Raw genomic sequence first — 27,521 nt, forward strand, 5'->3', positions numbered from 1 at the left:
CCGCGAGGCAAGAGGCCGCAAACTGTACCGCATCGAGCCACTTTGCTGAACTTGTAGTCTGAAGCGTCCAACACCTTGTCATCCTATCCTCTCTTCTGGAGCCAGATTGAGTCAGAATCAGAGACTCAGAGCAAGTCAGTCTAAGAGAATAACGAATCTTCCCTCGAAATAATAAACTCCTCAGTCTCCTATTTGGGACAGTGAGATTTGGCCAGCGCTGTGCATGGAACCCAACCACAACCAAAATAATAAAAACCATGGAAGGTAAAGTTTTCCCTCACCAGAGCACTGGAGGATGGCGTTAGCTGGGAGGCCATGAGGAGAGCCGCGTGGCACGAGCTAGGAGGCCGCGAGCTGAGCCGCGTTGCGTGAGCCGGGATGCCGCGAGCTGAGCCGCGTGGCGCGAGCTGGGAGGCAGCGAGCTGGGAGGCAGCGAGCTGAGCCACGTCCCACGAGCTAGGAAGCCGTGAGCTCAGCCGTGTCCCGCGAGCCAAGAGGCCGCAAACTGTACCGCATCAAGCCACTTTGCTGATCTTGTAGTCTGAAGCGTCCAACACCTTGTCATCCTATCCTCTCTTCTGGAGCCAGATTCAGTCAGAGTCAGAGACTCAGAGCAAATCAGACTAAGAGAATAACGAATCTTCTCTCAAAATTATAATCTCCTCAGGCTCCTATTTGGGACAGTGAGATTTGGCCAGCGCTGTGCATGGAACCCAACCACAACCAAAATTATAAAAACCCTGGAAGGTAAAGTTTTCCCTCTCCAGAGCACTCGAGGATGGCATGAGCTGGGAAGCTGCAGGAAATGAAATGATGCGCAAGACGTGACAGTTTTGGCTGACAATTTTTTGGTTTTATTATAGTGGAGTTTGGCCAACAGTTGGCATTAGGGATGTGGTAATGGTGTTTATTATAGATAATGTGTAGTAAGGTGACAGCAAGAATTAGGGTTTGGTTTGCCATTATATTTAGAGTAAGTTTTGAAATTAGACTGGGCTGGTGTGGGACTGGGCTTAGAACTAGGCATAAAGGTTAGGGTTGGGTTAGTTTCTTATGGGGCCTCATCAAGTTTTTTTTTTCTTCTATTTAGCTGCAAACAAAAATATCAAACATACTACAATATAAGGAATAGCACAAATATCAGATAGCATGGAAACTCTGGGGGGAAGAAAACAAAAAATAAGAAAAGATATTAGCACTATTAACAATAATACGACAATTATTAAAATAAAATACAATGTAAACACCTCACATACTTATAGTTATTTTGTATAAATTAAGGTCAAGTCACATATCAAATAAATTAGCAAATGATTACATGGCAACACCAGACAAATAACCACAGGCCCTGTCTTGATGTATGGATATGTGTCTTATAAGCTCTTTTTTTCTGGGAAATACAGAAGGAAAGACAGAACAGAAGAAAGGAAAAATAGAAGAATAATAAAATCAACTAAATAATATGAATAATACAATGATTAGGCATTGTGATGTGGTGAACATGTGTAGACTATTGAGGCTGCGTACAGTACTTCCCCCTTAAGGGTCGGCATGTGTGTGTTTGTGTCTTTCTGTGTGTTGGGGAAGATAAAAGCAACACATCAGGTGGTAGAGATGGAAGAGAGGAGAGGTGGGAGCAAAAGGAAGATTGATGGGGGGAAGGTTGTTGTTTGGTCAACGCAGGTTGGGCCGCCGTGCACCGTGAGCAGAGCAAAGGAAGAGGCAGTGGAGCCCCCAGGACAGCGCCCCCCCATGGCAGACCACACCGAACTGCTACCCCTGTCTAGGATAGAGTTTGTTTGTCTTTTTTCCCCTTTAGTCTGTATGAGTAGGAGAGAACACTGATCTGGTGTCATGCATTAGAAGAAGCAGGTTCTGCCAGCCGGTCCAGCCCAGAGCAGGAGAGATCAGTAGGCGGGAAAGCGGCCAGCGGAGGCCCAGACCAGCTTGGAGACCCATCCTCAGGACACTGGACGACCCAACGCCGGTGGTGGGATTAGGAGGCTGGTGATGTCAACATTGGTTGAAAGAAAGAGAGAAAGAAGATGAAAGGAAGACAAGACTCGACGTTTGTGGGCGATGAGAGCTGGTGCAATTGTAAAAAAAATACATACAAATAAAGATGACATTAATGAAATGAACGAGAAAAGTTTGTGGCCAGCGATTATTTTTGCATAGGTGGGAGGAGTCGGGGGGGGGGGGGGGGGGGTGCAGATTGTTAAGGACACATGCAGGTAAATTTTTAAACATACACTAGATAGTCCTGAAAAGAAATAATCATTAAAAATGTAAAGCTGGCAATTTTTAATTTGGTAAGAATGTTTTAGCTAAATTTAACTCCCTGCAATATAATGTCCATACACAACTGAAAAAAGCCTGATCTTAATCTAGCTGACTAGAACTGCATGTGCATAACATGCGATGTTGCTATTAAAATCGCACATCATCCAGCCCTCTAATGTACTACAGTCGATTTTTGCATTCAGTACAAAATACCCCGCCATGCATTGTGATGCCATTCAGTGCTAGAACGTCAATGGAAAACCGGCACCTTGAAGTATGGAACTTTTGGTACTTTCAGCACCTGGTGTGATGGAAAAGCGAAATCATGAGGTGGGAGGGGGATCTGGCTTGGAGGCCTTGATTGACGTGCCGAGGCACCAGCTACCGCTGTGCAATCTGGGATTTGTAGTGCCAGTGATGTGCGTGCTATATAACAGCGGGCCAGTTCTGATACACAGACATTTTTGCTTGAGCCCGCTATAATTGTGCCCTGGGCTGGATGTGGCCCGCGGGCCTTGAGTTTGACACCTGTGACATAACTGTAACAAAATACATTGGTATCAGAACAATTATTATTAGTATTAGTGTTGCTACTGTCAATCTGAAGAAATATGGGACTTGGGACACTACCAACCTGCCGTGCGATTGTCCCTTTGTCATGGTCTCGGCAGTTTCTGGCGTGGGGGCGGGCCATCAAGCAGGCAGGGAAAGGAGGTTGACGATCCACCTGTGGCTCGCAGGGAAACAAGGGATTATTAAGAGAACAGAGAACACAGGGAACACTACAAAACAAAAAGAACCATGAGGCATCAAAACTAAAAAGGGTATAAAGTAACTTACAGAACAAAATGATCAACAAAGGGAAACTAGCTACACGGAGAACAGGCAGGGAATCAAAAATAGCTGAAACCACAGGCAGCAAGAACATCAGCAATAGCAACAACATCAACATCACAATGACCCTCTGGGGAACTGAACTAAATCAGCAGTGAGACATGAAACAATTAACCAATCAGGGAGAACACACAAGGACTGATGCAAAAAAACAGGCAACAGCTGAAACTAATTATTAACTCAAGGAAACTGGGAGATCACAGGGAAACTAAAACTGTCAGAAACAAGGAAACAGAATCTAACACTGGGGAAATAAGAAAAGGTGCTGGACTCCAGCGCCACCTTTCAACAAACGTTTGGTGCTGTGTTTGACCACCTGGCGGTAGGCAGAAGCCTCAGAGTTGGCCTCCTCAATCTCCGACAGGGACACCGGACGGCCACAGACTTCACCCTGGAATTCCACATGATCTCAGCTGGGTTGGGTTGGGTTGCAGCTGCACAGCCGGTAAAGGGTTCTGCAACCACATAGAACCAGACTGCATACTATTCACAGCTCCATTTGCTGACTGTTCCACCACCTCTGGCCTATACAAGTGGCTTCTAAAGATGGGACAGACCAAGAACTCAGGTGAGTTTGGAATTAAAGACCTATCAAGGTTAGATAGGCACAGGGGAGTCCTAGATGTGAAAGGACTTCATTCTAGCTATTACTCTCCCCACTATACTGTAACTCTGAGGTGGGCAGTGGCTTGGGCTTGTGCAGTTTCCTCCTTGCTGAATTGAGAGGAATGTTTAAAAGGTGGAATGATGCGGAGATGTAACCTGTGTACAGAGGTGAGGTAAATGTCACCAAACCATTGGGAGTAACTCCGATCAGCCCTCTCAATGTCGTCCTCTTCTTTTATTTGGAGAATGTCTCCAGGGCGATCTCTGTGCAGTCCAGCATGCCTCTAACGTTAGCGCAATATCTCTCGAATTTGAGGGAGACAGTGGACTTGACCTTTTCCCTGCTTATCCAGATGGACCAGTGAGGACAGCATGATGAAAGATAATTGGCCCAATGATGATAAGTTTGCTGACCAATGCTCACCTTAAACGTGTCAACTGACGGTACAGCATTTAATAAAATCTTCAGGGGTGAAATGTCTACTGCAGACAAAAGTGCAAAATTCAGCCCTTCCTCTCTTCTGATCACCTGTATCCATTTTTTCCTCATGGTTGTGTCAACTGGGAACGAATGAAAAGAGAGGTAGGGCTGTTTTTGAGTACAGCAAGAACAGCCTGGGACACTGTAAAAACTTCAATTTTTCATATATGCCGCTATGATAACAGGAAACTGCACTGCAAGTCACTGTTGAGTTCCGGTAGAGAAATACGGAAGTAAGAAAAGGATCCATTGGGCAGTCTGTAGACAGGTCCTTGCAGGTACGCAGCCAATAAGGATTGTGTTACGAGGTGACCTCATCATGTCACAGAAGTAAGGGCTGGAATTGCAATACAAGGCATTTTAGGCAGATTCGAGAAGAGTGGTTTCTGTGGTACGAGTTATTCTCTTTTGCTTGTGTCTTGGGCCTTAATACATTACAGACTGTTTACATGCACATGAAGTCATATAACACACTAATAGAAAGGGAAAAGCACAATAGGTCCCATTTAATGGGTGTTATCCCAAAATCCAATTTATTATTGCAGGGATATTTTCAGTTGATTTTGACCAGAAAGATTGTGATATCTTTCTTTTTACTTTTGATATATTGTGTTTTCTCCCTTATCTGATAAGTAAGGACTGCTATCAGCTGAGACAAGCTGGTGTATTTTACTGCTGAGTGAAATGTGGATGGTCCTGATTTTGTGCATTACATCACACTGTGAGAGGGTCACTGATTGGTGGGCCCTGAAAAATCAGTGTGACCTGGACACCACAAACCATTTACATTTAATTTTTAAATATTTTAAAAATATTTATTCAATCAAAATATTTATTAAATCAAAACAAAGCCAATATACATAAAATATCTGTTTAAGAATTAATATGCAATGTAATAAGATTCAATTGTACTTATAAACCAATGATAAACATTGACCAGCAGATGGCAGTAAAGCGCTTGTGACGAAGAGGCCATCAGCGGTACAAAGCACTGGCTGTACAGGTTCCCAGCAGACAATCCTACACTGCAGATCAACCTCTCTGTGTTTAACTGACTTTCATGGTGTGACTGTACAGACTGAGCAGGGCCACATGAGAGAGGCCTCACTGCAGTTAGCATAACCATTTATTTTACTGCTCGTCTGACTCATTCTGCTCTACAAAGGTCACCCCCCAGCTTCCCCTGACCATGAGAGATTCATGCACAAATAAATGGCTACAGCATAAACTGAAACAATAATGATATATAAAAAGGCATTTCATACAAACACAGCATAACCTTGCTGAGAAAGCCTTGCAGTTTGTGCATTTATTTATTCTAATAGCAAGTGTATGTTTATTATAGTAACAGTATTAATAAGCCTGTATATTTAATCAGAATTCCCTAAGACCCCTGTTTTGTATTGGCCCCTCCCTCTGCTTCTCTCTGATTGGATCCCCTCTTTCTACAGGAGCTCCAGTGCAGCTGAATGGCGATGATGGTGCAAATCAGATTCAACACACCAGTCCCAGCTTTCAGTGCAGCATCCAGAACCTGCTCCCACCTGTCAGACATATAATACATCAGTGTGTCTGTCAGTCACACGTATCACATTTAAACCTGAAGAACAATGCAGTGAATCTACTCTGACAGAATTATAACCATCAACAGCAGCACCAATAAGCCCAGTCCTACATACAGAGCCAGCTGGACCAAATAAGAGGGTGGATCTGAACAGTAAAGTCTTCTGTGCTTTATAGCTACAAATAAGAGCCACATTTGAATTACTTCACAGGCTACACATGAGGAACAGGTGACATTAACAAAGAAGTTGAAAATAGCTAAAGATATTTAACTGTGCATGTTATTATGATTATTACATAAAATGCTACATTGTTCTATAAAATCCAAACAGGCCTGCAGCACAGCAGCACAGGGCACAAAGCAGGGGCTCACTGTGGAAGGGATGCCATCTCACGTATTTTATAAGTGAAATGAAATCAAAAATCCAATCTTTATTGTCATAAACAAAATGGACGTTTCCCATTACAGTGTGACCAGGTAAATGCTGCTTGCTCGACACCACACTGCTGTAAATGCTGTTGAATGCTTACCTCAGTTTATCATTATTCCCTCCTCCTTCATCATGGACCAAATATGTACAGTAGCGGAAATAGGAGAAAAGATTGTTAATTTAAAATGTATTAAAACCATGTTCTGTGCATAAAGATCTTCAAGTCCATTCATACAGACACAAAACTACAGCCATCAACCCATCTATCTTCTAACCCCTCCTCCTGGTCAGGGATATGGGGCCTGGAGCCGATCCCAGGCAGGACAGGGCACAGGGATGGAGTACATCCTGGACGGGATGCCAGTCAGTCACAGGGCACATAGACACACTCTCTCTATTAGAGACACCAATTAGCCTGACTGCGTGTCTTTGGACTGTGGGAGGAAACCCACACAGCATGTGGAGAACATGCAAACTCCACACACACAGAGCAGGCAGCTAATAAATTCATGCTCTATAGTGTTTTATTCACCCTGGAGCCTGTTGGAAAAACCCTGGCACACACAGAATTTATTTCTTTAGCAATTATCTATTTGTGTTGAAGCATAAATGATTCGCGGGCAGATTTTTCATTACTTACGTTTGACAGTAATATGAACTGGGATCTGCAGGCCTCTGTCATCACACCAGTACCAGCCAGTGTCCTTCCTCTCCAGTCCCCTCATTGTCACACTGAAGACTTTATTTTCTCTGTCATCCCTGATCAGGACAGGCCTCCCATCCAAACTCACAGATCCCTCTGATACACAGGAGCCCCTGATCTTACACCATATCCTCTGACCATAATCATATGTATAGCGACACTGAACACTGACATTGTCTCCTTCCACACCCGTCACCTCCTGTATGTCCACTGAGACCCGGGAACCTGAACACACAGATTAGGAACAAACATTGTGATTTTTACACAGTTCAAAATAAAATATACTATACATAAAATATGAACACGTTACACATGTAACAAATGTAAAAATTGGAATCTTCTATAAATTTTTTAAATATAAAAAAAAAAATCCTAAATATTTTTATTCTTTCTGTGTTTGCGTCCTTCTTTTCTAACTGAATGACATGTTACATACTGTGCATCTCAATGGCTACAGTCTGCAGTACAGACATCTTACCATCACTGACTGACAGGTAAACCCGATCTCCAACATCTGAACCTCCACTGATCTTCACACCACACCAGTACCTATCACTGTCCCCAGCTGTCAGATTGTTGATGATCACAGTGAAGACTCGCTGGTCAGGATCATCTCTGATTGACACTTTACCCTCCTGTGGAGAGTCACTGTGTACTATGGGAGTACATGAACTCCATTCTCTCCCTCTGCACCAGTATTTCACATGAGTCTCATATCCATCACCATAGAAACATGGGATGGTGACAGATCCTCCTCTCTGTACAGTCACCAAGCCCACTGTGGACACACCTGCAGGGACAGTATACAAGTTACCAGGCTGATTAACTCTCATTCCTTACACCAATTATGAACAAATTAATAGAGTCGGTCTCAGTCCACTGTAGGTTAGATTTAAAATTAAAATTCATTCAGTAGAATTTTAATACTTATTTTGATTAAAAGTTGGTTTTATAAAGTACCACTGTATTGGGAAAAACACTTTATTAAAAGATTAACCAATCAATTAGCTCCATAATTAGCATACAAAGACCTCTTTTTCAGGTTTGACTTATGTTAACTTCTACAAATTTATATGACGGGCATCATACCATCAGGGATTGATTGCTACACTGTATCTCCAACATCTGAAGCTCCACTGATCTCCACACCACATGAGTAGGTGTCAGAGTCTTTATAGCTGTCAGATTTATCATATTTAATCCTCTGATTAGCCCATTTAAACTGACACTTAATTCTGCCAGGTCTCATTTATCATATTGAATACAATGTGGAACCTGTCCTATATAAATAATATCTTAAGATATATTTTCTTTTTTTTTTCTTCAGTAATCGTGTTAATGTCCTTCCTTTCTGACTGAATGACATATTACATACTGTGCATCTCATTGGCTACAGTCTGCAGTACAGACATCTTACCATCAGTGACTGACAGGTAAACCTGATCTCCAACATCTGAACCTCCACTGATATTCACACCACACCAGTACCTATCAGAGTCCCCAGCTGTCAGACTGTTGATGGTCACAGTGAAGACTTGCTGGTCAGGATCATCTCTGATTGACACTTTACCCTCCTGTGGAGAGTCACTGTGTACTATGGGAGTACATGAACTCCATTGTCTCCCTCTGCACCAGTATTTCAGATGAGTTTTAAATATGTCATCATAGAAACATGGGATGGTGACAGATCCTCCTCTCCATGCAGACACCCTGCTCACTGTGTAAACACTGTCAGCATCTGTAGGGAAAATAACCAACTGAATAAAGATTTTCCACATCACAGCATCCCTAAGAAATACGGCTTGGTTTGTATGTGTAGCGCCCCCTTAGTCTCCGCTACCGTCAGAAGGCGCTGCCTTCAGTCCTTTAACTAAAATGTTTTGTGCACATTAAATTAAGGCCCTATGTTAATTACACTGAACAAAAATATAAACCCAACACTCTTGTTTTTGCTCCCATTTTTCATGAGCTGAACTCAAACATCAGAAAATTTTTCTACATACACAAAAGACCCATTTCTCTCAAATATTCTCCTTTGCCAAGACAGGGTGCAGAAATCACCTTATGTTGCAGCATGATAACGCACGGCCCCATATTGCAAGGATCTGTACACACTTCCTGGAAGCTGAAAACATCCCAGTTCTTGCATGGCCAGCATACGCACCAGACATGTCACCCATTGAGCATGTTTGGGATGCTCTGGATCGGCGTATATGACAGCGTGTTCCAGTTCCTGCCAGTATTCAGCAACTTCGCACAGCTATTGAAGAGGAGTGGACCAACATTCCACAGGCCACAATCAACAACCTGATCAACTCTATGCGACGGAGATGTGTTGCCCTGCGTGAGGCAAATGGTGGCCACACCAGATACTGACTGGTTTTCTGCCACCCCCCCATAAAGCAAAACTGTGCACATTTCAGAGTGGCTTTTATTGTGGGCAGTCTAAGGCACACGTGCAATATTGATGCTGTCTAATCAGCACCTTGATATGCCACACCTGTGAGGTGGGATGGATTATCTTGGCAAAGGAGAAGTGCTCACTAACACAGATTTAGACAGATTTGTGAACAATACTTCAGAGAAATGGGTCTTTTGTGTATGTAGAAAAATTTTCCTATGTTTGAGTTCAGCTCATGAAAAATGGGAGCAAAAAGAAGAGTGTTGAGTTTATATTTTTGTTCAGTGTAAATGGGTCCTCAGGAATGTGTTACTGAACGCCATTTTATGTGGTGGCTTACCTGTAAGCTCAGACTAAATATATACCTTTTTAATTAAACCGTTAGAGGACAGTGGGCCACATCACCCTCAAAGTCATAAACAGCTACAGTATTAATAAGTACTAAACATGCTAACCACACACTTACCCACAGTACTGCAAAACATACAAACTATTTACCTACAGTATTCAGAATATATACACAAAATAATTTAGAATTAAACTGGAAAAGCGGTTTTCCATACATCAAAAACTCACTTATTAAATGAACAACCAAAACGTCAGTTAAATTACAGTCCCTTTTCCAATGGAAAAATCGCTCACAAAAACAAGTTTGTATTAACTTAAGCCGATAGCCGGCAAAATTTTACGTACTTAAGAAAGGGCCCAAAAAAAGGATTGAAACATGTACCGCTGGTTGGGCGCCTTGTAGCCTGAAAAAAACCGTTGGCTGCTTCACTCTGGGGGAGCTAAACCAAAAAGGAAAACCCCCCCCCGGCCCGTGCTGAGGTGCTGTCCGGGGAGTCTCCCTTTTGACGAAGGCCGAACACCCAAACCGCCGTGCCGTTGTCTCCGTGGCGGATGTATCGGAAGGGCTGACTGATTCAGTGTGCTGGGCCAGCTCACCATGACACAGCCCCTTTACTCAGCACTTGCCTGGACTGACTGGTGGTTGAGTCATGGCAACTGGACTTCTTTCTTGTTCAGTTCTTTTACTCAGTTCTTTTCTTCTTCTTTTTTTCTTGGACTTCAAGAAAGAAGTCCAGTTGGCATAACTCAACCACCAGACAGTTTCACCTGGATGACTGAGAATCTTCACAGACATGCCTGGACTGAATATTACGGGTGACTAACCTATCCTGTAGTTAATCCTGTACAAACACCAAGTCGCCAAATACTCTTCTCAGTTAGTTTCTATGGCCACCTCTCCTGCTCACTCACACAACTTCTCTCTCTCTCTCTCTCGCTCTTCCCTGACCTTCCTCCTGCATGACCTCGCTCTGGCTGCTGATTGGCCCTTATTAGATGAATAAAATAAACACATATATATATATAAAATCATATATTATTTTAAAAACAATAGCTCTATTACCCAGGTAAACAGTTCAAAGATCTAATGTTATACTAAGTACCATTTTAACATGAAACAAAACTTAACATAATACTTGGATTAGGGTCACGTGTGTTTAGCAGAACCATGAAGATGTAAAAGACACAGACTGTCATTTTGGCATAAGGACAAGAAAAGACACAGGAAAACAAAACAGGTGTTGGATCTTGGGAAGATCTACAGCAGGATGTGGGATTGGGAACCTGAGCCTGGGAGTGTGTTCTAGGGTCTGAGAGGAAAACCAGGACCTTAAATCAGTAGTAAAAGGCCCAGATGAGGTGAATGAATGGGCTGGTCACTGTGTGGGATGGCCACACCCCTTCAGTACTATGGCCTTACTTGTAAACATATCCAATGCTGTGATACAGGCCCTCTCCTATTCCCTCTATACATGCTTCCTTTGGGCTCCATTTGCGAACGTTATAATGGAAAATATCATTGCTATGCCGGTGATATGAAGCTCTATCTCCCATTAAAACCTGGTGACTGCTGCTCTCTGACGGCCCTTTCTGACTGTCTTGAGGATATTAAGAACAGGACGGCAATGACTTTCCTCCAGATTAATGAAAACAAGACAGATGTCATGAGTTTTGGCCACTCACGGTCTGTTCATGATCTCAGAGAACAATTAAGGCTTCTTTCAGAAAACTTCCGGTCACATGGTAAAAATGTTGGTGTCATCTTTGATTCATCATTGAGTTTAATAAACAAATAAATGCTGTTGTGAAGGGGCGTTTCTGTCAGCTGAGCTCAACAGCCAAGGACCTGCAGACACATACTCAGGCTTTTATCCTGATTGGGTTACTGCGGTTTTATTTTTGTAAAATGTAACATAGTCCAATGTTTTTTATGTATTTTATTCTTTAATTGTAGTATTTTTTTATCTATAGCACTTTGCCACAACATACATTGTTCTTAAATGTGCTATTTAAATAAAAATTACTTCACAAGACTTGACATACAAAAATCATTTTAATGCATTTTAGCTCAGCCAGCCATCTTGCACATGCTTATCCAGTACAGGGTCAGTACAGTACAAGGAGCATGGAGCTGATCTTTTTTAGAATTTGGTGATCAGTGGTCATTGTTAACACACCACAGCACAGCACACAGTGCGCAACAACGAAATGTGTCCTCTGCATTTAACCCATATGTGACTTTCGTGACATAGCAGGGGGCAGCGAATTCAGCGCCCGGGGAGCAGTGCTTGGGGGCGGTACCATGCTCAGGGTACCTCAACCTGATCTGAGGCAGCACAGGGCACAAGGCAGGGGAACAGCTAGGACAGGATGCCAGTCTGTCACAGGGCACAGGGCAGGGGAACAACCAGGACAGGATGCCAGTCTGTCACAGGGCACAAGGCAGGGGAACAGCTAGGACAGGATGCCAGTCTGTCACAGGGCACAAGGCAGGGGAACAGCCAGGACAGGATGCCAGTCTGTCACAGGGCACATAGACACACTCTCTCTATTAGAGACACCAATTAGCCTGACTGCGTGTCTTTGGACTGTGGGAGGAAACCCGCGCAAAACATGGAGAATATGCAAACTCCACACACACAGAGCAGAAGCCAGATTCAAACCCCTAAACATGGAGGTGTGGCGGAACATCGCCACCTACTGGGCCACTATGCCACCCGCAGGTAAACTGTAATACCAATAAATTGCTGTCAAATAAGGAAGTTTAAAGAATTTCCCAGTGATTAACTAAAAATAAATTAAATGCAGCTAATATTATTTAAATTCATACTCTATAGTGTTTTATTCATCCTGGTGCCTGTGGGAAATACCTTGGTAAAGACATCATTTATTTGTTTAGTATTTATCTATTCGTGTTGAAGCATAAATGATTCACAGGCAGATTTTTCATTACTTACGTTTGACAGTGATATGAACTGGAATTTGCAGGTTTCCATCATCAAACCAGTACCAGCCAGTGTCCTTCCTTTCCAGTGCCCCCACTGTCACACTGAAGAATCTATTTACTCTGTCATCCCTGATCAGGACAGGCCTCCCATCCAAACTCCGAGAATTCACTGCTGCACAGGAGCCCCCAAACTTACACCACACTATCTGTCTTGTATTATTTCCATAGCGACACTGTACACTGACACTGTCTCCTTCCACACCCGTCACCTCCTGTTTGTCCACTGACAGCACTGGGGAACCTGAACACACAGATTAGGAACAAACATTGTGATATAATAATAACATATTTATGAATAGATATTTATAAATATGAACCAGGTATTTAGAAATATCCATCCATCCATCCATTTTCTGCTGCTTATTCGGGGTCGGGATGCCCAGACCTCTCTCTCTCTCTCCAGCCACCTCCTCCAGCTCCACCCTGTTCCCAGGCCAGCTGAGAGATATAATCTCTCTAGCGTGTCCTGGATCTGCCCTGGGGGCTCGTCCCAGTTGGACACGCCCAAAACACCTCCCCAGGGAGCCATCCAGAAGGCATCCTAGATAGATGCCCGAACCACCAGAAGTGGCTCCTTTTGATGCTGAGGAGCAGACGCTGTACTTTCAGCCCCTCCCAATCGTCTGAGCTCCTCAGAGCTCTCTAAGGCTGAGCCCAGACACCCTGAAGTGGAAGCTCATTTTTTTGGTCACTACCCACAGCTCATGACCATGGATGAAGGTAGGAACGTAGATCGACCAGTAAATTGAAAGCTTTGCATTCTGCTGCTTTTGGAGTCCCACAAGCTAACCAAGGTCTCCCCATTCTGGGTGGGGTAACATGGTCCTTTATAACATTCATCATTAGAGTCTGTTTCAACCGCATTGTCAGGGTCAGCACCCATCCGACCCTGCCTTTTGTGTCTCCTGCCTGTTTAGCCAGCAGGTGTCGCTGGCCATCCTGTCTTGCTCCATGTGACTCCCCGTTCAGCCCCTATGTGCTTTCCCTGCTCCTTAGACCACTGCGTAGCTCAGTGGGCTAAGCGTGTGATTTAGGGTTAGAACCCACTAGTGTGCTGAAAGCTGGCTAAGAACGAGCCTCATTTGTTTTGTTGTCTCGAGTGTTATTTGTTATCGGTGCTTTCTTGTTTTTGTATTCCTGTCGGTTCCTTGTCTTTTGCTCCTTGTTTTAATTAACCCTTAGTGTTAGTTAATTTTCCCTAGTCTCCAATGCTGTTTGTTTGTAATATGCCACACCTGTTCTGTTTGCCCAGAGTCCTGGGATTGGTTAATTGGTTATGATTCTCGCCTGTCCTGCATTGTGTCTCGTTAGCTCTGTGTTTTAGTGCCTGTTCTGGTTCTGTTCTTTGACGGTTCATTGTGTTACTGCCTGTTATTTGCTTCACTGCCTATAGTCCTGCTCCCTATGTTATCGTACTTCCCTAGTCGTGTTTATGGTATGCTTTAGTTTATTCCTAGTTCTTGTTTTCCTCGTTTGCGTTTGATCGCTCGTGCTCCTTTTCTTTTTGGGCCTTCCATGCTGTGTTCTATTTCATTATTAAACCCCTTTGTCTTGCACCCACGAGTGGATTGTCAACTTTTTGCTCCTTTTGCCATGCCGCACCTTGACATGCATTTATTTATAAACAGGAACCAGTGAAAACATGCTTTTCTAACACAGACATTTAACATATTACTTATATTTAACACCCAGAAGTAGCCCATTTAAACTTTCACTGCTACTTCTCCCCAGTCTCAGTTATCATACTGAATAAAACTAAAATGTGGAACCTGTTCTATATAACGTTTTTAAATATTTAAAATCTGCTTCAGTATTTGTGTTAATGTCCTTTCTTTCCAGCTGAATGACGTTACATACTGTGTATCTCATTGGCTACAGTCTGCAGTACAGACATCTTACCATCAGTGACTGACAGGTGAACCTGATCTCCAACATCTGAACCTCCACTGATATTCACACCACAGAAGTAGGTACCAGAGTCCCCAGCTGTCAGACTGTTGATGGTCACAGTGAAGACTTGCTGGTCAGGATCATCTCTGACTGACACTTTACCCTCCTGTGGAGAGTCACTGTGTACTATGGGAGTACATGAATCCCCATGATACCCTTTGCACCAGTATTTCACATGAGTTTTATATCTGTCATCATAGAAACATGGGATGGTGACAGATCCTCCTCTCTGTACAGTCATGTCTCCCACTGTGGACACACCTGCAGGGATAGTATGAAAGTTACCCGCCTGATTAACTCTCATTCCTTACACCAATTATGAACAAATTAATAGAGTCGGTCCCAGTCCACTGTAGGTTAGATTTAAAATTAAAATTCATTCAGTAGAATTTTAATACTTATTTTGATTAAAAGTTGGTTTTATAAAATACCACTGTATTGGGAAAACACTTTATTAAAAGATTAACCAATCAATTAGCTCCATAATTAGCATACAAAGACCTCTTTTTCAGGTTTGACTTATGTTAACTTCTACAAATTTATATGACGGGCATCATACCATCAGGGATTGATTGCTACACTGTATCTCCAACATCTGAAGCTCCACTGATCTCCACACCACATGAGTAGGTGTCAGAGTCTTTATAGCTGTCAGATTTATCATATTTAATCCTCTGATTAGCCCATTTAAACTGACACTTAATTCTGCCAGGTCTCATTTATCATATTGAATACAATGCGGAACCTGTCCTATATAAATAACATCTTAAGATATATTTTCTTTTTTTTTTCTTCAGTAATCATGTTAATGTCCTTCCTTCCTGACTGAGTGACATGTTGCATAATGTGCATCTCATTGGCTACAGTCTGCAGTACAGACATCTTACCATCAGTGACTGACAGGTGAACCCAATCTCCAACATCTGAACCTCCACTGATATTCACACCACAGCAGTAGATGTCAGAGCCCCCAGCTGTCAGATTGTTGATGGTCACAGTGAAGACTTGCTGGTCAGGATCATCTCTGATTGACACGTTACCCTCCTGTGGAGAGTCACTGTATACTATGGAAGTACATGAATCCCTATAATACCCTCTGCACCAGTATTTCACATGAGTTTTATATCTGTCATCATAGAAACATGGGATGGTGACAGATCCTCCTCTCCATGCAGACACCCAGCTCACTGTGGACACACTGTCAGTACCTGTGAGGAAAATAACCAACTGAATAAAGATTTTCCACATCACAGCATCCCTAAGTAATGCGGCTTGGTTTGTATGTGTAGCGCCCCCTTAGTCTCCGCTACCGTCAGAAGGTGCTGCCTTCAGTCCTTTAACTAAAATGTTTTGTGCACATTAAATTAAGGCCCTATGTTAATTAAATGGGTCCTCAGGAATGTGCTACTAAACGATATTTTATGTGATGGCTTACCTGTAAGCTTAGACTAAATATACACCTTTTTAATTAAACCGTTAGAGGACAGTGGGTCACATCACCCTCAAAGTCATAAACAGCTACAGTATTAATAAGTACTAAACATGCTAACCAAACACTTACCCATAGTACTGCAAAACATACAAACTATTTACCTATAGTATTGAGAATATATACACAAAATAATTTAGAATTAAACTGGAAAAGCGGTTTTCCATACATCAAAAACTCACTTATGAAATGAACAACCAAAACGTCAGTTAAATTACAGTCCCTTTTCCAATGGAAAAATCGCTCGCAAAAACAATACATAAATAACAGTTTGTATTAACTTAAGCCGATAGCCGGCAAAATTTTACGTACTTAAACAAGAAAGGGCCCAAAAAAAGGATTGAAACATGTACCGCTGGTTGGGCGCCTTGTAGCCTGAAAAAAACCGTTGGCTACTTCACTCTGGGGGAGCTAAACCAAAAAGGAAAACCCCCCCCGGCCCGTGCTGAGGTGCTGTCCGGGGAGTCTCCCTTTTGACGAAGGCCGAACACCCAAACCGCCGTGCCGTTGTCTGGCCAGCTCACCATGACACAGCCCCTTTACTCAGCACTTGCCTGGACTGACTGGTGGTTGAGTCATGGCAACTGGACTTCTTTCTTGTTCAGTTCTTTTACTCAGTTCTTTTCTTCTTCTTTTTTTCTTGGACTTCAAGAAAGAAGTCCAGTTGGCATAACTCAACCACCAGACAGTTTCACCTGGATGACTGAGAATCTTCACAGACATGCCTGGACGGAGTATTACGGGTGACTAACCTATCCTGTAGTTAATCCTGTACAAACACCAAGTCGCCAAATACTCTTCTCAGTTAGTTTCTATGGCCACCTCTCCTGCTCACTCACACAACTTCTCTCTCTCTCTCTCTCTCGCTCTTCCCTGACCTTCCTCCTGCATGACCTCGCTCTGGCTGCTGATTGGCTATCCCTTATTAGATGAATAAAATAAACACACATATATATATAAAATCATATATTATTTTAAAAGCAATAGCTCTATTACCCAGGTAAACAGTTCAAAGGTCTAATGTTATACTAAGTACCATTTTAACATGAAACAAAACTTAACATAATACTTGGATTAGGGTCACGTGTGTTTAGCAGAACCATGAAGATGTTGTAAAAGACACGGACTGTAATTTTGGCATAAGAACAAGAAAAGACACAGGAAAACAAAACAGGTGTTGGATCTTGGGAAGATCTACAGCAGGATGTGGGATTGGGAACCTGAGCCTGGGAGTGTGTTCTAGGGTCTGAGAGGAAAACCAGGATCTTAAATCAGTAGTAAAAGGCCCAGATGAGGTGAATGAATGGGCTGGTCACTGTGTGGGATGGCCACACCCCTTCAGTACTATGGCCTTACTTGTAAACATATCCAATGCTGTGATACAGGCCCTCTCCTATTCCCTCTATACATGCTTCCTTTGGGCTCCATTTGCGAACGTTATAATGGAAAATATCATTGCTATGCTGGTCATACGCAGCTCTATCTGCCATTAAAACCTGGTGACTGCTGCTCTCTGATGGCCCTTTCTAACTGTCTTGAGGATATTAAGAACAGGACGGCAATGACTTTCCTCCAGATAAATGAAAACAAGACAGATGTCCTGAGTTTTGGTCACTCACGGTCTGTTCATGATCTCAGAGAACAATTAGGGCCTCTTTCAGAAAACTTCCGGTCACATGGTAAAAATGTTGGTGTCATCTTTGATTCATCATTGAGTTTAATAAACAAATAAATGCTGTTGTGAAGGGGCGTTTCTGTCAGCTGAGCTCAACAGCCAAAGACCTGCAGACACAGACTCAGGCTTTTATCCTGATTGGGTTACTGCGGTTTTATTTTTGTAAAATGTAACATAGTCCAATGTTTTTTATGTATTTTATTCTTTAATTGTAGTATTTTTTTATCTATAGCACTTTGCCACAACATACATTGTTCTTAAATGTGCTATTTAAATAAAAATTACTTCACAAGACTTGACATACAAAAATCATTTTAATGCATTTTAGCTCAGCCAGCCATCTTGCACATGCTTATCCAGTACAGGGTCAGTACAGTACAAGGAGCATGGAGCTGATCTTTTTTAGAATTTGGTGATCAGTGGTCATTGTTAACACAGCACAGCACAGCACAGCACACAGTGCGCAACAACGAAATGTGTCCTATGCATTTAAGCCATATGTGACTTTCGTGACATAGCAGGGGGCAGCGAATTCAGCGCCCGGGGAGCAGTGCTTGGGGGCGGTACCATGCTCAGGGTACCTCAACCTGATCTGAGGCAGCACAGGGCACAAGGCAGGGGAACAGCTAGGACAGGATGCCAGTCTGTCACAGGGCACAGGGCAGGGGAACAGCCAGGACAGGATGCCAGTCTGTCACAGGGCACAAGGCAGGGGAACAGCCAAGACAGGATGCCAGTCTGTCACAGGGCACAAGGCAGGGGAACAGCCAGGACAGGATGCCAGTCTGTCACAGGGCACAAGGCAGGGGAACAGCCAGGACAGGATGCCAGTCTGTCACAGGGCACAAGGCAGGGGAACAGCCAGGACAGGATGCCAGTCTGTCACAGGGCACAAGGCAGGGGAACACCCAGGACAGGATGCCAGTCTGTCACAGGGCACAAGACAGGGGAACACCCAGGACAGGATGCCAGTCTGTCACAGGGCACAAGACAGACACACAGTCACTATGGGCACTTTTAGAGGCACCAATTCACCTGAACCACGTGTCTTTGGACTGTGGGAGGAAACCAGAGAACTGAAAGGAATCCAGCATAGATACAGGGAGACCATGCAAACTGCCCACAGAGGCTGGGGGCCAGATACTGAAACCACAAGGCTGGAGGTGTGAGGCCCCCACGCTGCCCCCAGTCTCTACCAGCTAGAGGGTAACTAGTTCCCCAAAGCTGCTGCAGAGTGCAGGCAATCTTTGAAATGATGAAGAAAAACGTTTCTCAAAGAAAGATAGGAAGAGATTTGGGCATTCCTCCCTCTACAGTGCATAACATAGTGAAAAGAATCAGGGAATCTGGAGGAATTACCGTGCGCAAAGGCCAAGGGCGCAAGCCTAAACTGAATGGCCGTGATCTCCGAGCCCTCAGACGACACTGCATTAAAAACCGTCATTCATCAATAAATGATATAACTGCGTGGGCTCAGAACTACTTCAGGAAGTCACTCTCAAGCACTACAGTATGTAGTTACATTAGGAAATGCCAGCTAAAACTGTACTGTGCCAAAAGGAAGCCCTACATAAATAGTGTCCAGAAGCGCCGTCAACTTCTCTGGGCTCGGAGGCATCTGGGATGGTCCATTGTGCAGAGGAAACGTGTATTGTGGTCAGACGAATCGGACACCGTGTGCTGCGGACCAAAGAGGAAAAGGACCATCCAGACTGTTACCAGATACAAGTCCAAAAGCCAGGGTCTGTCATGGTATGGGGTTGATTCCTTCCCATGCCTGTGCAAGGAGGGAAGTGATGATGAAACTCCTTCCTCTGTTACCAAAGAACCAGTGATTATGTCAAGTAACACAAAGTTCTTTTTCTAACTTCGCTGGGTGTTTCACTGTGAGAGATAGACGACTCCCAGAATGCACTGCAGTATCCCAAATCCGTGGACTGTAAACACCCAGAAAGCTGATTCTTACACCAGTCCTGAGGTGTCGGCACAGATGACCCTGAGACAGCCAGCCTGTACAGTGTACAGTGTAGACTTGTGCAGTGTAGCCCAGCTTGCCACATTACAGATATCCTGGCCTGACACCCCCTGATCAAGGCCCTTGATGTGGCCACGCCCCTAGCAGAATGGGCATCGTATCACGTCAAATCGCATCACAATAGGGGTGAATGACATCATATCACATTAGTAGTGGCTTCATATGTATCAATGAATTGGATGGTTTTCACTGCATTGAGATGTGTATCACATCAGCCGCAGTTATGCAGAGGCACACCCATAATGTATAAGCTTAGGGTACAGCTTGCACAATCCAGTGAGGAAGCCTCTGGCAGGACAGTGGTTTGTCCCTCTGGGGTGCAGCACAGGACACGACCAGCTGATGGTACCTCCTGAAGCCTGCTGTCCTCCCTATATACATAGGCAGAAAGGAGGACACCCTTGGCCAAAAAGGAGGACTAAGACTCAGAAAGGAGGACACCTGTGTCCAAAAATATTTTTTATGCCCATATTTTGAGATAATGGGCTAAAAAAAATGCTTGCCAGCGCAGCCGATCCCAGCTTCTGTAGCATGTGTGCCAGTGTTTCACATCTTACACTGGCCCGGCGGTGGGAGAGAGTGGCTTTGTTGATGGGGAAGTGGGTAGGAGGGAGGGGAAAAGGAGGACAAAGGGGCTAAAAGGAGGACACTAGAGAGGTTACCTGGTACCTTGGGCGGAGCTTAAAGCTCTCCCCCATCTATGACGTCATAAGCGGATGTGGGCGTGTCCTTTGATCTGACTGGTCGGGGGGAGGGTAGCCAAATGGTACCATACATGCTTATGCCACGTGTTGCCAATAGGGGGACATATGGTTTGGGGGTGTTAATGGTTGCCGTTTAAACTTTAATAGAATAAAAATACATTACATGTATTTTATTAATGTGTTATTTTTAATTACGTTTTAAGGAATAACAAAACATATAGCAGGATGAACGTAAGCTAGGGCATACACGTCCTGCGGGGTTCCGTCCTTCCGCAGTAGACACGAGCGCCCCGGCGTATTTTAAAAGAAGCCCCAAAATGTTTTAAGCAAGAAAAACTTTAGTGTTACTTTTAAAAAGAAAGAAAGAAAAGCAGGCGGAATTTAAACAACATGCCCGAGCGAAACACCGTATTTTAAACAAACGACACAAGTTCTAAACTTTAACTTTTAAACTAGAGGCATACCCGAGCGAAACAAGCACAAAAGAGCAAATGCGAAAGCACAAATATTTTAACCAAGTTTTTAAAAACGAGAAAAGCCGTAATCAGTTTAACAGTTTATTTCAATGTAAAAGAGAAAAAGCATTTTCACCAAACGCGAAGATCCATCGATAGCAGCTCTGGGTTCCGTCAGTGTAGTAAGGCGGTCATTATCCCGCAATGGAGCGAACCTGGCATGCTGCCGGCCTGTTCAAAACTTGCGCGTCGAATGATTGCCCCGTGGGGGCAGCACGCATGGTGCAGGCGCACTCACGCAGACACACGTTCAATTGGTGATCTGCGGAAATTGTTAGCCTGAGGCTAGACATGGCCCTTAATAGAGCCCGACCGATAAAGGATTTTGAAGGCCGATACCGATAGAAATATTTGTTGGTTTTAAAATCCGATATATCGGCCGATTTTAATGTATTTTAATGTATTTTAATGTATTTTACATTTCAGAAACGCGCAACAAAACATTAACAGATTTCCCTACCATTAGTTATTTGTAGTTATTTATGAGTTTTAACTAACATAATATGATAATGCATTTTAAAAAGAAAGTTGTTTCTTTTATTGTCACAACAGAAGAGGAACATCAAAATATATTAAAGTTCTGATAAATAAAATGTATAAAAATACAAACTTAAGATATGAAACGTAAAGTCCTTCATTCTCGGCTTATTTAACAGCAGCAAAACTGGACATGATAGTCACGAATTTTGTCATGCTTAATTGAGTTAAGAGAACTGATGGGGATGTTCTTTTAATTGTTATTCAAGCAATGTATGTCTCGTGACCAACTCACCATGAACACACTTCACCGATGATCTCACTCGCGGATAACTGGTTCTCTCTGCCCGACTCTGGCTGGGTCAGCAGGTTGCAGGATGTGTGGCACGTTATACACGAGTGTTGCCAACAGGGACAGTGTAGAGTGCCCTCTGGTGGACAAACTATACAACGCCAACACTCATGACATGGTTGAAGGGTGTTTCGTCCGTTTTTATTTTATTTTTGAAATATTCATTTATCGGCCATTATAAATGCCGATACCGATAGTTTGGAAAATGCTTAATATCGGCCGATAATATCGGCCTGCCGAAAAATCAGTCGGGCTCTAGCCCTTAATTGTGAAAACACGCCGCAATCCTGACAGAATGCGCATTAACTCTATTTGTTAATCTGACTTATTTGTAAATCGTATAAAATAACATATTTCTAATTGAAATAAAAGTTGATCTCTAACATCACACCTGGGGTTGTTTAGCGACATTTAGCTAGTCATCTACGTTTGGTTAATCAAATGAATAAAACATTATAACTTACAAAAGATGTATTTACTTGTATTTTGTTAGTTTTATTTTAAACAAGATGCCCCGATTTTATTTAAATACATTTAATAGCTGTAGGAACTGGTGAGCGGTACTTAGCAACATACCATGTTAGAATAATACCATGGGAATATTATTTTTAAGGGCTAAAAACATGTCTGCTAAGCATATCACAGTGGACATGCACGGAAGTTCGCACCTGCCGGAGGTGACATGGGGGTAGAATCAAACAGGTCACTGGCTTTGAGATAACTTGTGAACGGATGATCAGTCTATTAAACAAGGGGCAGAATCATCCGCTCCCAGGCTATTAGGCATATGGTGTAGTCATAAACCGTCGCGGATGTTTACACGAAACCATGCATTAAACAAAGAACAATGATTCGTAAGACACCCCATTTCAAAATGGTAGCAACAAACGGAGCGAACGCTATTTCAAATAAGTCCCCTTAACCATGACGTTTTTTAAAGTAATGAAGCACTTTTCTGCCAATTTGAATAATAAAGTGCCCTAAACATTTTCGACAACAAGAATCAATAAGGAATAACGGCGGTAATCCTTGTTAAAATGAGCGTACAGTCGTTCACGCAGCTCATCGCGAAAAACCATCCGGGGAGTAGGTCCGTATAGGAACTATAGTAAGCAGCATCAAGCATCAAAAACATATTTTAAAACTTTGACAGAATAAAGCATTAGTTATTTTAATAAACACGTTTTTTCAGTAAATATTTGTTCACGCGCACGCGTGCAATCAAACGTACGGGGGTCAGGGCTTTAGAGTTTAACTCCAGGGGCCTCATGTATAAACGGTGCTTACGCACAAAAATGTTGCGCACGCCCGTTTCCACGCTCACGTCGAGATGTATAAAAACTAAACTTGGCGTACCGCCACGCACATTCTCACGGCAACCCCAGACAAGGCGTACGCAAGTTTCTGCTCGATTTGGCAAAATGGAGGCACCTACTGGCAAAAGAGTGCTACTGCAGTTTCACTGTGTCAGACTCGCATTCATGACGCGGTCTGCATGAAATACACCGAAATTAATTGGCCATCGGTCACCTGATCGTAATCAATCTGTGACAATAAAACGGTGCAGGGAAAGACAAAAAATATTCCAACCATGGCTGCTCTTGCATTGTTAGAGGACATTGCAAATGGAAGAGTCAGAAGAGAGCGCGTATTCAGGGATCACAGTGATTTCTTGGCTCATGATGATGACTGACTACTAAGTCGATTCAGATTTCCAAGAGCTATCCTCTTGGAGCTGTGTGCTGAACTGGAGCCAGCTTTACGGAGGAAGACTGCAAGAAATTGCGCCTTACCGGTACCTGTACAAGTTCTCTCCACCCTCGGATTTTTAGCCACGGGTGCTTTTCAGCGTGAACTTGCGGACCGATCAGGCATTTCTCAGTCATCACTGAGTCGTGCCATGCCAGCTGTATGGGATGGCATAATCCGCTTGTCTTCGAGATATATAAATTTTCCCTACACTGTGGGTGAACAGGCAAACATTAAAGCGCAATTCGCAGCGATGTCCAGTTTTCCAAATGTAGTCGAATTATCGACTGCGCGCACATTGCTATAAAGTCACCTTCAGAGAACGAATTTGCTTTTGCTTATGTAAATAGAAAGCACTTTCACTTTATTAATGTACTCTATTAATGCACTGGGGGCACCTATTGTACTGTCTGTAAGAATAAACAAACAGAATAAACTAAAGTAACACCGCATCTGCGCCCTACGTGTTATTCATAAACATGCAAGTAATTCAAACAAGTATGGTACGAGAAAAACTCACCCGCGCTGACATCGGCGTCCCCCTCACCCGATAAAAGTGTGTCCCCAATCATCGCAGCAACTAGTTGCTCAAAGGGTGTGATACCAGGAATTCCGCAACCTCCGCCTGTGCTTTTAGGACTCTTACGGTGAGCGGCCGCTCGTTTTTTCACGTCGATTTTAATGTCCGACCACTTCTTTTTAATTTCGGCCACCGTGCCATTTTCGGAACCAACACTTTTAACTGACTCCGCCACGCTGTGCCACTCCGTAAACTTTCGTTTATTGCTGATGTCACTTATACCACCAAATAATATCACTTTTCTTTTCTCGATTTCTGTTAACATGACCTCCACTTCGCACTCACTGAAATACTTCTTTTTCCCACGTGGTTTATTCATTGTGGTTAAGAAAAACATAGAACAAAGCGGGCATTTATACAGATTTACATATGCAAATATACATAATTATGGGCGGGTCGGGGGGGGGTGGCTGTGGGCTCGTTCACGTACGTTAAATTTCACGCTCATTGGGATTTATAAAGGGAATGTGCATAGATCAGTGCTTACGCACAGTTTTATGCATCTGGATTTTTTCTTGCTTACGCACATTCCTAGTTTTGTCCGTACGCCTTGTTTTAGTGTGAATTCTACACTCGTCGTTATACATGAGGCCCCTGGTCTGTGAAATCAGGCGTAATTATTTGTCAGGAGAACGACGTGTATGCAGACCCAAATTACACAAACTTAGGCGTTCATGCAACATCGCGAAAGAAATAGACTTGTAAAATTTAAAGAAAAGATATTAACTAATTTTGTTAATGTTTAAAGGTATGAAAAAATTTAACTGTCATTCATAAATGGGGACAAATTGGCTCACCACATGTACATTTTAAAGGAGGCACCAAAGCGGGCCAATAGTCTTTAAAAGAATAAAATACATTACAGGTGTTTATTAACGAATCATTTTCGTTAATGGGCGCATCAATCTTTTCTAGCTAGAGACGAAAGAGGGTCTGGCGGTTTTAAATGGTAAAAAATAGTTGTTTGTTAACGTGTCATTTTAAGCAAATGTGCAATTTTGTGCCAGTAAAAACACAGGCAACATGTTTAGACATGTCAGGCGACGAATGGCCGCAAGCCCTCTATTATGCCGTGAGCGATGTTTTCGGGGGGACGAGTGATGAAGCAACATGACCGACCGTAGCCATAGCATATACGGTACAGTACATGCCAGCAAAACGGGGGTCATTAGTCTTTTAAAGAATAAAATACATTACAGATGTTTATTAATGTACTGGTTTAAATGCGTTTTAAGGATAATAAAACTTCTAGTAGCGTAATTTTAACCGTGCTCTGGGGCTCGTCAATCTTTTCTAGCTAGAGATGAAAGAGGGTATTGAGTTTTTAAATGGTGAAAACAATAGCTGTGTTTTGTTATTTTAAGCAAATGCGCTATTTTATGTCAGTAAAAGCGTAGCCAGTATGTTTTTAGGGTGAAATTATACGGTCTAGCATTGTTTCACTTGTTTTGATATGCCAGACAGCTAAAGGTCGCAGTGGGGGGAACGGGGTTCAACTACTTAAGACATTAACTGTTTTTGTTCATGTTTAAAGGTATAAAAAACTTTAGCTGTATTTGTTAAATCGGTATAAAAATTCAGCCTTAACTACAGAAATAAGGCGAACACCCCACAAGCGCCGCAAAACCACGGGTACACGCACAAGCGCGCACTCAAGGGTAGCCCCCCCCTCATCTTAACATCACACATGTATGCATTCATACACTCACATATACACATGCCCACTCAAGCTCAGACAGATCTCCTCACCTTAATAGCACACATGGAGACAATCACACATTGACATTTGCACACACATTCATCCTGACACATTCACACTCATACACACACATCCGTCCATTTTAACATTAGACTGTACTCAGGGGGTCTGAGTTAGGACAGCATGAACTCATTACGCTTTGTCACTTGGAACGTGCGTGGTATTGGCTCATTTGCTAAGAGACATAAAATCTTAGAATATCTAACAACATTACAGGCAGACATTGTCCTACTGCAGGAAACTCACTTAGCCAAAACAGGACAGTGTACATTAAATTCACCAGAATTTCCACACGTATACTTAGCTAGTTATAATTCAAAGCAAAGAGGTGTAGCAATTTTAATCAACAAAAGAATATGTTTCAACTGTAAAGACAGTATCGCAGACCCAGAAGGTAGATTCATAATTATTAAAATTTCAGCATATAACAAAGAGATATGTATTGCAAATATATACGGTCCAAATAGTGATGACTCCTCCTTCTTCCACCTTTTTGCTGCAATATCGAGCAAACTTTCTGTAATGATATTCGAGTCCAGGACCTGCCATTTATCAGTCATATACTTAAACGACATTGCTGTTTTAAGAGCATCAACATCAGCACATCGCTGACAGCCAGGTGGGAATTTCTTAGAATGAACCAAACTTCAGTGGTCCCATGCAAACTGACACCCATCTGGAACAACCCTGACATCCTGTTAAATAAAAAAGTGATAAACTTCCTGGCTTGGCATAATAAAGGAATCAAGCGCCTCGAACATATAATCCAAGAAAATTGCATGATATCATTTGACAAAATTACAGAAACTTATAACATTGAGAAAAACAAATACTTAGAATATCTTCAACTTAAATCAATAATACACAATAGATGGTGCCGTAAGCAATTAAATCTGGAGCTTTCACCTAAAATAGCAAACTTCTTAATAACTCCAACTAAAAAACTACTGTCTAGGATTTACGTGCATCTAGCAGAATCTGATACAACGCTCTCACCCCCTACCCACAAATGGGAAAGGGATTTACTCATCAACCCAGACACTAACTTCTGGAGGCAAATCGGAACTCCAATCTGCAGCTATTACAGTACAAAATTTTACACAGAACACACTACACAGGGCAGAGGATGTTCCAGATGGGTATCAGAGATACTGACATATGCCTAACTTGTAAGAAGGATGCACCAGATAATTACCTGCATGCTTTCTGGTATTGCACACCGGTCAATGAATTCTGGCAAAGGATTTGTGAAGACTTATCGACACACCTAGGGCATCCCATCCCACCCTCCCCCTCACTCTGCCTGCTTGGGGACCTCACTGACACTAATATGGACACGAATAAATCTTGCATGCTTCTCACAGTACTAACCATTGCCAAGAAAGCAATCCTTCTGAACTGGAAGTCAAAAGAGAATTTAAACATAAATCTGTTCAAAAATCTACTCTTGGATTATGTTTCCATGGAGAGGATGTCTGCCTGTAAGAAAAATCAATTGATCGATTTTGAAGACAGTTGG

General features: G+C 42.8%; 1 protein-coding gene and 1 long non-coding RNA gene across 6 annotated transcripts in view; both read right to left on the reverse strand.

Annotated features, from left to right (window-relative positions):
* The window catches only part of LOC140588675 (polymeric immunoglobulin receptor-like), a 233,436-nt gene that overhangs the window by 191,634 nt on the left and 14,281 nt on the right, over positions 1–27,521 (reverse strand). For 4 of the 5 annotated variants that reach the window (XM_072710486.1, XM_072710485.1, XM_072710484.1 and 1 more), the window contains exons 3-7: positions 15,555–15,875; positions 14,617–14,928; positions 12,668–12,958; positions 8,379–8,699; positions 7,440–7,751 (exon numbers count right to left, since the gene is read on the reverse strand). In XM_072710486.1, coding sequence (XP_072566587.1) covers positions 7,440–7,751; positions 8,379–8,699; positions 12,668–12,958; positions 14,617–14,928; positions 15,555–15,875 — 1,557 coding nt within the window. The remainder of the gene's footprint in view (positions 1–7,439; positions 7,752–8,378; positions 8,700–12,667; positions 12,959–14,616; positions 14,929–15,554; positions 15,876–27,521) is intronic. The other variant, XM_072710487.1, reaches the window with a different exon arrangement.
* On the reverse strand, positions 874–3,562 carry LOC140589007 (uncharacterized). Its single transcript, XR_011990187.1, has 3 exons — positions 3,494–3,562; positions 2,918–3,010; positions 874–2,004 (listed from the first exon to the last, which is right to left on the reverse strand). It is a non-coding gene; the product is annotated as an uncharacterized lncRNA (long non-coding RNA).

This window comes from Paramormyrops kingsleyae, chromosome 4 (genome assembly GCF_048594095.1).
Source record: "Paramormyrops kingsleyae isolate MSU_618 chromosome 4, PKINGS_0.4, whole genome shotgun sequence".
Classification (NCBI taxonomy): domain Eukaryota; kingdom Metazoa; phylum Chordata; class Actinopteri; order Osteoglossiformes; family Mormyridae; genus Paramormyrops; species Paramormyrops kingsleyae.